Raw genomic sequence first — 11,618 nt, 5'->3', positions numbered from 1 at the left:
ACCATTACTTGAGACATAGCCCTTAAGTAAAGTACATGAGAGCCCGTACCCAGGCTTCCACTCTCTAAACTAAGCGAGAACAAGCAACCGAGCGTAGGAGGGAAGACAGAAATTGCGCTGGGTGACGTTTTCATGCAATGAGTGATTTCTTGAGCGCGCTCACTGAACGGAAATCCATTAAAGCCGTTAAGAATTAAATGTTCACGAGAGCGCAAATGCTTATATATTACGTCAATGTATATTGTACAAATGCTTGATTATGTTAAGAAGTGCACAATTACCTGTTTTATCGGTCAATACACCAACTATAACAGCTTTGTTCCGCGGCGTCAGAAAATTTCTTGGATCAGAGCATTAGTCGACCGTATCCACAGAAACTGCTTCCCTAATTTGCATAAATTTAAACTTAAATAACTCAAAAAGATCATGTCTTGGAACCGAACTTCTCTTCACGTATTGCAAACTTGCTAACTCGCTGGTTCTGGTACAACACCCTGAAAAAGACCAACACAGTAGATAACAACATCAAAGACAAGGAAGACCCCATCAACAATTGGCCTTCTGTCCCATACATTGGCGACCAAACCTCGCAACTATATATAGCTTACTTGAAAATGGACTTGAACATTTTATATATTTTTCTTAACATGAACAAGTCAAAATTGTCAAAAATGCTTGTCAAGGAAAAGCTTCCTCGTGAGTATTAAACCAGCCTAAAAGAGACTAAGCTCCTCTACTTTCGATGCTGCCTGATTTACATTTTATTTTTTACCAAAAAGCCTGAACTAAGACAACAAACATTTTACACTTTCAAATAATAAAAACAGTAAATTAAAATTTATTCATCGCTTATTACAAGGTATCGTTTTGTTCATCGTTACTTAACAAATGAATCCTGGTCCTCTCTGTTGCTCCTTCGTTTAAAAAATTGAAATGATGTTAAACAACAAACATCCCTGGCCAAATTTCTGGCAGTTATTGACAAGTTCAGAAGAGCAATATCTACAGAATAATATACGAACGAATTTGGTGACAGATATTGAGACACAGCACACAGCTTTATTAAAAGTTAAACGGTCAGTCGTCATGTTTAAAGCCAAGCACGGGTATACTTAGTAATTAAGACAGGTGTAAAGATCCTTCTACTACTGTGAATCATCAGTGCAACTTAAAAACAGGAAAGCGCAAACTGGTGGATCAATACTGATATGAGCACGTTTCCCTTAAAAAAAATCTCCATTAGAAAAGTTTGTAATGTCGTTTGTACGATTTTCTTTGACAAGCAGTCTTCTTCTTCCATGGAACTCGTTCAGTGGCGTTTCAATTTTTGAACGACTTCAACGAAAACTTGCACATGATTTACAAACGAAAACGTTAGCATTGTCTTAATAGAACCTGTTCAATCAATCTCAAGGAAAACTTCCTCATGTGAATAGAGACTAAGATCCCCTACTTTCAACAATGCCTGATTTGCATTTTATTTTATTTAATTTAGCGACATCTGCCTGTTAGACCAGCCTAGTGTCAAAAGTGAGCTCTGTCGGTAAATAACACGGTAAGTCTCACGCAACCGAGGAGCGGACAGGTGTGTACACTTTCTTTTTTGCCCAATCATAACTGCCTGTGTATTTTCAATATGCTTCCTAAAAGCACAGCTAGCTATGTGTTGGAAATACACGGATCGAACATCGGTTGGTTTCAAGCTAAGTAATCGTTTTCCATTTCAGACTGACAGGTAAGTTTAAATGTTTAACTATTATGAGACTATGAGAAATGACCAAGTTAAAGGGTTTTTATGGAACGGTAAGCATATGACGGGAAATCTTCCATTCTCCGTCTCAACTTGAACGCCGTTTCCACCTGTTCGGCCACATTGTATACGTTGAACGAATTGGAATAATCCCCTGAACTAGTTCAAATAACGCGAATCCTATTTTTTAAGTGAATTTTCGTTTGCTTCGTTACGCCATCGTAGTTTCTTGCTCACAATACAGCACAGCCACTTCACGAAAACAACTTTTGGTTGTCTAAGATGTTTATTTTCAAAAAAGAGAGGATATTCTGCGATTCTAGCATGAAAATAATTTTCTCTGCGTTTAACTCATTGGACACAAAAAGATGAAGATAGGTACGGTGGTATAAATTTGATGTTGCTTGTTTTGGTGTGAGTATTTTCTTTTGATAATTCAAGGAACCATAATCTCCTCAGAAATCTAGAATTTAGTACATGTCCAGAAAAACTAGAATTTCCTTCTTGAGGTGTCCCTGGCGGCTTCGCTAAATGAGAAAACTTCATCCTTGGTTTTCGAAGGGGCAAAAAAATGTCGTTTACTGCGCGCGAAGAATAAGTTCAACGAGAATTTTTCGGAAACTTTAAAAGCAGCTCAGAAATTTGTAGTAGAAATAAAATTCCGTTCCTTTAACTTTTCAGCGACAATACATATTTCACTAAAAACTAAAATAATATAACAAAATAAAAACTAAAAATACATTGGTAGATTAGTTTGTTCCAATATTTGCATAAAAAGGCAGATGAAAATACAACAGGACGTTTGGTCCCTTACTAGATATTATTATTATTATTATTATTATTATTATTATTATTATTGTTATTATTATTATTATTATTATTATTATTATTATTATTGTTATTATTGTTATTATTTTGCGCAGTTGATAAACGTATGGGTTCTAAAATAGAAACCCATAGGGCGCTCAGCGTAACCTATGCGAACTATAAAAAGAAAACTGCCGAGAAAAAAAAGTTTAAAAAAATGGCGATAAAAGATAAAAATCTAATAGACAATCTTAAGTTCTCTGATACTAAAACTATATTGAGCTCCTGTGCTATTCCTTCAGGGAAAGTCCAGTGACGGTAGCTTTGAAAGTTCTCACTATTTTGAGAGTACTCAATATGTCATAGTCGCTGCTGCCAAAGAGCTTCCTCATTGTCAAGTCTAAGTCCCTTGATCATTCCCCCAGCACATCAATGATGATGTTACATTGTTCAACATCATAGGCAGGGTACTGATTCTTCAGCTAGAATCGCAGTGGCCCGTACTTGACCGTCTTCTCCTCGGACTTCTTTTCCCGATGCTTCATCCACGGATAGGACATCTCCACTGTCCACACCTTCTTATTCTTGTGGTCCACAAATCGAGCGTCCACTCTGTTAGCCTTGACAATGGTGTGTTCCGCATAAACTGGAACATCCTAAAACGCTAATGCCTCAGATGACTCACAGACTGGTTTGGGCACTGCATGCGAGTACCAGGGAGGGACTGAATCAATTATCCTCAGATACCTCGTCATCTCGAAGAAGAGGACTTTCAGTGCTGCGCTGTGTCTTTGTAGGTATTTAGAATGGGCCGGAGCAGAGCACCCCGCTAGCACAAGCGCAAGCGTCTCAGGAGATTTCCCACACAGTCTACACGTGACGTCTCCCTGTGCTGCACCTGTTTTTAGGACCGTGTACACCTTAGTGGGCGTGAGCTGCTCGTACAACTCTACTACCCCAGCGATGGTATGGGAAGGAGCATATGTCCAATCACGTAAGCAAGCAAAGCATCCACTCTGACTTAGCTCGCTGTCCTACCACCAAGCCTGCAAGAAACGGCCGTGCCACTTGATCTTCTTTTTCAGCTTCTCCATAGCTGCCTTCTTGAGGTGTTCTTTTATCTTTGGTCCTTTAATCTCCGTCTCAGGATCGCTCACAGACCGGCACGACGGTTGAGGGTACTCAAGAGACAGGCTCATGCCCAGGTCCTCGTTAAATTTATGCGCTTCCTTCATCAGCGACGTGTGTCCCTTCTCTACCGCCCTCTCTTCAAACTGTTGCACTGCCCTCATACAGGGATCCATGTTCAGACAAAGCTTCATTGCCTCCTTGATCTCGGTCAACTTGTATTCACGATCAACTGAGCGCAAGCCACGCCCTCCTTTCTCTCTTGCCAAAGAGATACAACTTTAAGTATAAACTGCTAGAGTTTGTAATAAAATAATCGCACTGAATTGGCAAAGCCGCACACTTGTTGCACAAACTATACAAGCATATATTTTTTAGGTACGAGGTGGCCTCAACTATAAGCCTGGTGGTTTCTAGAGGTCAACTCGCCATACATTAACCACTCAATAAATTGTAAATATATTAGAAAGAAAGGCAGATAAACTTCAAACTTCACACGAGCTTAAGGGATGGTTCCCACAGTTTTCACAGATGATCTTTCTAGCCTCTCTTTCGATAACCCGCAGTTCTGTGAAAGGCCAGTGTAGAGACCACTTCAGATAGGTTGGCACTGGCATTGCGAGCTGGTTGCTGGTTCTTCCTCGGTTAATATCTGACAGAGGACTAGACCATATCACCGATAACCTCCTCAGATTCACCTTTGCTGCGCAGTCAAGGGCCAGCTTTCCATCTTGTGTCACTGTTTCTTGAACTCCTAAGAACTTATAACTGGTCCCTGGCTTGAAACTCTCAACCACTGATGAGGGGTCAAGTGTCGTCCCCACCGCATCTTGCACTTGGTTACCCCTCTTGACATGAAGGACATTGCATTTCTTGGGGTTCCAATGTAAGCCCATATCCTGTATGGCGTTATTAGCAGACCTAAAAACTCTGTTCAGCATGGCCTCAGTTGACGCAAACGCCTTAAGATAGTCTATATATAACAGGTGGGTTACCTATAGGCCTTGAAAGCCTATATCCCTAGGTGGCACCTAGTAGCCAGGATACCGGGTTTAGGCACAAGGTAAAGAGGCGCGGACAGAGGGCGTCGCCCTGAGTTGACGGTTATTATTATTATTATTATTATTATTATTATTATTGTTATTGTTATTATTGTTATTATTATTATTATTGTTATTGTTATTATTATTATTAATAATACATTAACCACCAACGGTGGGATGGGAGCCGACTGCAATTGCTTTCTCAAACGCCTAGCCGAGAAGCTCTCAGAAAAGAATGAGGAACCTTATCACATTACTATCACTTGGATTAGAACATTGCTTTCTTTTGAGATTTTAAGGTCGGTACACACGTGCGTAAGAGGCTCCAGGACACCTTTTCACAAAATTCCATTTGGGGATTTCATTGATGACTGCCGCTTAAACGCTAGCCAAGCGTGTCTCCGCTAATTTTAGAAAGTGAATGATGGCGTGACGTTGTAAATTAGTATTTTAGGATCTTTTTAACAACTTTTTTATTTCATCAAAATTTTAGTCTTACTATTGTTAAAAAATTGTGCTTGAAAATAGCTCTGTTGTGCTTGGAAATAGTCGCTTTTTTTTAATCAAAATGAATTTTAAATATTGAATTGTAAATAGGTTTTAATAGCTCTTTTTTCTACTTTTTTTAAAACTTGTAAATATCAATTTTGCTTGGAATATTATAATAAAGAAAGATTTTATTTATTATTATTATTATTATTATTATTATTATTATTATTATTATTATTATTATTATTATTATTATTATTATATATTTTTTTATTTGCAATGCCGGAGTGCACGAACTTAAGAGTTCTATAGTACGTCTCTAAAATAGAAAGCTACTTTCTCAGGCGCTTGTTTGGCACGTGCACCCTGTTGCTGTTTTAAAATTGTTTTGTGAAGGTTTGAAGTGTAGAACTGAGAAGCAGGAGTTTGCCGTGTGAAGGCTAGCTCATCACTCTCATTAAATATGTCAGTACAGCTGTATGTACCCGTTGCATCTTTTTCCGCTTTGACCAATCTTGTTCTCAGGAGAGACCGTGGTTACGCCCGCGCTATTTACCTCAGCAACGAACTTCCTAGCCGTTATTTAAACATAATCAGAAAACGCGCAGTTTTATTAACCAGACAAAAATACAACTGCACTAGTATAGTTTTGTACCCTGAAGAAGGCAACATTGCCGAAACGTCGGTTTCGAATTATCTTTCAGCGTCTATTTTATAACTTTTGAATTCACATTTATTGACTACGCTGCGCAGTATTACAATTTTTATTACACGGCTTTTTTTATGCTTTACTGAATTCCTTGCAGAAAAAAAAAAAAACAATTAAGGCAAGCCGAGTCCAAGTATACGAGGAACAACCTTACTGAGACAAGCATTCAGTGCAAGTTTTTAAACTCCAAGCTTATCGAAAAGCGTAAATAATGTTTTGCTGAGTGGTGCGAAGCGACGGAAATGAACATTATGGCCGCCGCTCGTTCGGATTTCATAGATTAACTTTTGTAACTGGAGTCCTCGTAAACGCGTAGAAACATAAAGGCAGGCATTAAGCTCTTCTTGAGAAATTTCTTCGATCGGTTTTAACCTCTTACCACCAGGAGTTTGAAGCCATCCTGAAATGTTTGAAAGTAACCGGTTGCTGTTGTTGTTGTTGTTATGTGATGTACATAACATCTGTACACAACAGGGGACCGTGAGCTTGTAGACTGCAAGCAGTCCCTTTCTGGTTGGTCGAGATGGTGCGCTCATAGCGCAGCGAGACTGGAGTGAGGAGAAATAAACGAGAAGAGACTTTTTTCCTCCTCTCCCCAGGCCCCCTTCTGCTTGTTCGCTCTTTTTTTTTTTTTTTTTTCGCGCTCGGCTATTTCGCGCGACCTCTGGACTATCCAGAAAGGGACTGCTTGCAGTCTAGTGAGCTTGTAAATACGGTACCGCAAAAACCTGCATGTAACAGCCTAATAAGTAAGAACCTGCTAGACTAAGATTAACATTTAGACACCCTTTACATAACCTAGCTAAAACTTGAAACAGGTTCTTATTTTAGAATCCCTTTAAACTTAAAGCTTGTGTTTTATCGGTATAAAAGCATTGGGGGGAAATAAGCTTAAAACAACTTAAAAATAAATATAGGAATGGTATTTGTTTAGATTGCAGTCATTTAGACATGATTATATGCATATTTTATATAAACAATTGACAATACCAATACTCTTCCGCCAACAAATACATTTTTTTTTCTTAAGAAAATATGATCCCGTTTAAGAAGCTAAACAGCCTAATTTTTTCAGTAAATACCAATTGTATATAATAAGAATCTTTTGAGGCTAACTTGGAAAAATGCAGGTTGTTATATGCGTGCTTTTTACTGATTTTTTTTTGCCAGATTTTCATGCAAAAACAATTTTTATATCAAACGTTCTCGAATAAATAAATTTTAAAAAATTCCTTTTCCAGAATTGGAGCTAAAATATGGAACAGTGTTCCACCTGATATTCGGAAACTATCCAAACATAACTTTAAGAAAAAACTACAGGAAGCGCTACCGCTTAAGGTTCTGTCACTTGAGGATACCTATGTTGACGTGTCTACTCTGATCTCTAAACTGTTGCAATATTCATAACGTATAACCACAAACCGCCAGTGTATATCATATATACATATATGTTTATGTAATATATATAAAGTTGCTTTTCCTTAGATTTGTAAAGTGCTCAACAGTAAGGAGCTTTATAGTTAAGTAATCAGTCCATGTTCAGGAAAAACTGAGGCACGACAGGCCTGTTTCGAAAAAGCGTTGCCTTCTCTCTTCAGGTGCGAGTTGAATGGCCAAGATCAGGTCTTTTATAGCGAGGGTTTCATGCGTGTTTTTAACAGGTATGTATTGGCGTGCCGGCATGTGCTTGTTAACTCGTTTCTTTTGTTTAGGGAACTGCGATGCGGCTCGCACAGGATGAAGTACTTCTCAGTGGTGCAAAGATTGCACTTTTTGTTAGAGTTTGAGTACGGCTTGGCCCGTGCCACTAATATATTCTACTATTAGTGGCACGGGCCAAGCCGTACTCAAACTCTAACAAAAAATGCAATCTTTGCACCACTGAGAAGTACTTCATCCTGTGCGAGCCGCATCGCAGTTCCCTAAACAAAAGAAACGAGTTAACAAGCACATGCCGGCACGCCAATGCATACCTGTTAAAACACGCATGAAACCCTCGCTATAAAAGACCTGATCTTGGCCATTCAACTCGCACCTGAAGAGAGAAGGCAACGCTTTTTCGAAACAGGCCTGTCGTGCCTCAGTTTTTCCTGAACATGGACTGATTACTTAACTATGTTTATGTATGTATTTATTTGTTTATTTATTTATTTATTAATTTCATAAAGTAATCACTTGATTCTTTAAGTATATTCTACTCCCTTATTTATATCTTCTTCTTGTCTTACTCTGCCCGCTTCATTTAGCTTTTGCTACCCGCAGTCCAGTGTATTTAGTTAAAGAAGTTGTATTTCTCTGTATTTATACATTTAATGTATTTATAAATTTCGTATGCACTTACTGATAAAATAGTAAAGAATGTTGATAAACTGTATTCGTAAGTAAATAATAGAGCCTTTTACTATTGATTTCGTATTTAATTGATTTGCCCTCTATTCTTACACCCTTTCAGTTATTATCATCTTCCAGCGACCAAATATTCTTAGGAACAGGAAACGCATCGTAACAGTTACAACAACCGATGAAAAATTATTCAATCAGTAATTCGACGAACTCAACTCAACTTTCTTCACTCCCCGATAGCAGCCTTACAGCTCCAGCTGGTATAACTCCCTTTCAATTTTTTTTTCTCGTTTTGGAAAATATACGGTAGGTCGAGTTTGAGACGGGAGGCGAAACATTTTATGGCATTTTATGGCAACGGCCTTACTTTAAGTTGATATGATCTGTATTAAATTAATTGTTATACACTTTCAGTTATATAAAGACTTCGTCGAACGGCATTGCAAGAGTCACAGCAACATGAATAATTCTTCAATCAGTAACTCAACTTCATCTCCTTCACCGCTCCCAGATAGCGGCCTTACAGCTCCACGTGGTATAACTCCTTTCACACAAATCACCTACTCCGTTATCGCTACAATCGCTTTCCTCGGGAACATACTGGTTATATCTATCTTCTGGCGTGACAGAAAGCTGTTAAAGAAATCCTACAACATGTTAATCCTGTCCCTCGCCATAGCTGATGTGCTGACTGCCATTATGCTCGTCACATACCCAGCTTTTGTTCTGGGTGAGTCGTTCCCTTATCCCACGAATCACATCTTAGGCGAGATTTTCTGCCGAGCTATATGGAGCCGTGTGTTCCTTTTCCAGTTGGTGGTTTTCTCGGCGTACATCTGCTTAGCCCTGACGACGGAGCGTTGGTATGCAGTGGTCAATCCTGCTAGGTATAAAGAAACCTTCAACAGGAAGCGAACCCTCATCTACATTGTGGGGGCATGGGTGTGGTCACTGATCCTGTTAGGGAGCGGTTTCTTTGGGGTCGGATACGTTCCGTCAAATCCCCCAAATCGACGTTGTAAATGGCTACTTTCCTGGGGTAAACAGCCGACCCAAGCCATCGTGGGCGTGGTACAAGTCTTGCTAAAAATGGTATTCCCCAGCCTCACCATGTTTGCCTTATACGCGCACATGATGTACAAGACCAGCAGATCCACGGTCGCCTCAGCAGAGAGTAAAGCCAAAATGCGCGGGAAAATGACGCAGATGGTCGGCGCTGCATGCCTGACGTTGATAGTTTGTTTGGCGCCAAGTCAGATCAGCTACGCACTGGCAATGGCGGGAAAGACAAAGCTTGATAGCAAACTGCACTATGGACTCTCGCTATTGGTGTTTATCAGCAGCTGTGTCAATCCATTCATTTATGGGCTGAGTAACAAAAATTACCGGCTTGGATTTCGCAAGTTACTGCTTCCTGTGTGTGGCATTGTTAAACGTATCAGGAACCCCAATAGAGTTCATAAAGCAGAAGTGGCCCACCCAGAAGAGCAGAGGCTTGGAGACGAATGTATCCCAGAAGAGAGTAGAGTTTAAATTAGCCTCTCACGCAGTTGTTTTTAGGGGACTCGTATTGCCCTCTAAAAACGACTGCGAGGGAGGCTAAGTTTAAATAGGCCATTTCCGAGTTGCTTTGAACCTCATTGTCAAAGCAAGGCTAAGTGCAAAGTTTTTATTATGAAAATTTTCATTCAAATGCAACCAAACTAATCTTCATATAAAACGATTTGCACTTAGCCTTGCATTCATAATGAGATTCACAGCAACTCGGAAATGGCCTATTGAAATACTTCTGACAGTAATGACAATGACAATAGGGGCCTGGTTATGGGCGGAGGGCAAGGCTTAATAGAATGTGGACAACAAAGGGTGTCTTGGTTTCTTTTCAGTTCCATCCTCTTACACTTTGAGTCGCATGCAGAGTAGCTAGATTAGCACAATAGACACTGAGAAACATCGGATACAAGTACTGTTACATCATCCAAGATAGACTGCAAGTCAACCGCGGTCAAACGGAACATTGGATACAAGGTACTATGACATCATCCAAAGTAGACTGCAGGTTAACCGCGCTCAAACAGATACAAGGTACTGTGACAACATCCAAGATAGACTGCAGGTTAACCGCGGTCAAATAAGGTTTTCAATTTGAGAGCTCGAAAGATGATACGTTTTGGTGAGTCGGTGAGTTTACTAAATCATTTTGCGATTTACTAAAAAGGTTTCAAGTTTTTGAAGTGAAGAATGTCACGTATTAAGACTGCAGGCAACGTTTCGAGAGCGCCAAAGATTGCAGCCTCGTCCCAAGTCGCCTTTGGTGCACAGTCGACTTGTGAGCGGCTAACAGGTGAGCTCATAGAAAATCAGCGCGCAATCTACCGAGTTCGCAATTGCTTTTTTTTATTCTGTCCAGTATTGTAACCTCCAAATCAAAATATTGCAGCATTACTGTGAGAATTTAAATTTTTAAAGTGTGGCAAAATAGATGGTTGGTTGTTGTTGTATGGAAGAGAATATGTATGTGGATGAGGGGCTAACGTTAATGAATCAAGTTTACGTCACATTATCTGCTTTAATGTTTTAGACTTTGTTCTTTAATATATTCCTAACATTCTATAGTAATCTAGTAACTATTTTAACATTTTTACGATACATGACTTGTGTTAAAGAAAAAACAGTATAATCGCTAGGTATGTATCCTACAACATGCATATATACCTATAACTAATAAAGGGGCAGTATCATGGAAGATATTATGATTTTGGGCAAAAATTCACTAAATTTAAACTTTGACACTGTGTTACAGTTAATTTCTAAATCGCTTATTTAAAGAAATATTAATAGTGATTCTACTGAGACGAAAGGTTGAACCAAAATATAGTACAACCGTTTTTCAGTGCGTTACGACAGCGAAAATTGAAAACGTCGGCCCGACGTTTTCAAATTTGAACCCATTTTTGTTTTGGTCATCTGCCGGCGGAAAAATCCGTGGATAGTTTCTTTGCATTATGATAGTCTCCCCAAGGCTAATTAGCCCCCTCCCCCTTCCTCAAGTAGCTAACCCTAATCCTTAAACATGTTTTGCCCCTCCACCAAACTAGCTAACCCTTATCCCTATACATAGCTCCCCCCCTAAATTAGCTAACCTTCCACAAAACTAATTAGGCCTAATCCGTAAACAGGGTTTTCCCCTCCATTAAACTAGCTAACCCTTATCCCTATACAGAATCCCCCACCCACAAATTAGCTGACCCTACTATCTATACATCATTTTCCTGTCCCAACAACAATTAGGCCTAATCCGTATACAGGGTTTCCCGCCCCCAAAACTAGCTAACCCTAATCCCTATAC

At 39.4% G+C, this 11,618-nt stretch overlaps 1 protein-coding gene across 1 annotated transcript; it reads left to right on the top strand.

The window, feature by feature from the left end:
* The first annotated feature begins 1,600 nt into the window (after positions 1–1,600).
* LOC146466455 (melatonin receptor type 1B-like) lies at positions 1,601–10,215 on the top strand. The gene is made up of 2 exons (XM_085127329.1): positions 1,601–1,735; positions 8,684–10,215. Exon 2 carries the CDS (start codon positions 8,729–8,731, stop codon positions 9,800–9,802), a length of 1,074 nt encoding a protein of 357 aa, XP_084983455.1. The 5' UTR covers positions 1,601–1,735; positions 8,684–8,728; the 3' UTR covers positions 9,803–10,215.
* Positions 10,216–11,618: the final 1,403 nt, after the last annotated feature.

The sequence above is a fragment of the Pavona decussata genome, unplaced genomic scaffold, assembly GCF_977016875.1.
Source record: "Pavona decussata unplaced genomic scaffold, jaPavDecu1.1 SCAFFOLD_143, whole genome shotgun sequence".
NCBI lineage: Eukaryota > Metazoa > Cnidaria > Anthozoa > Scleractinia > Agariciidae > Pavona > Pavona decussata.
This window is presented reverse-complemented; position numbering and strand designations above follow the sequence as displayed.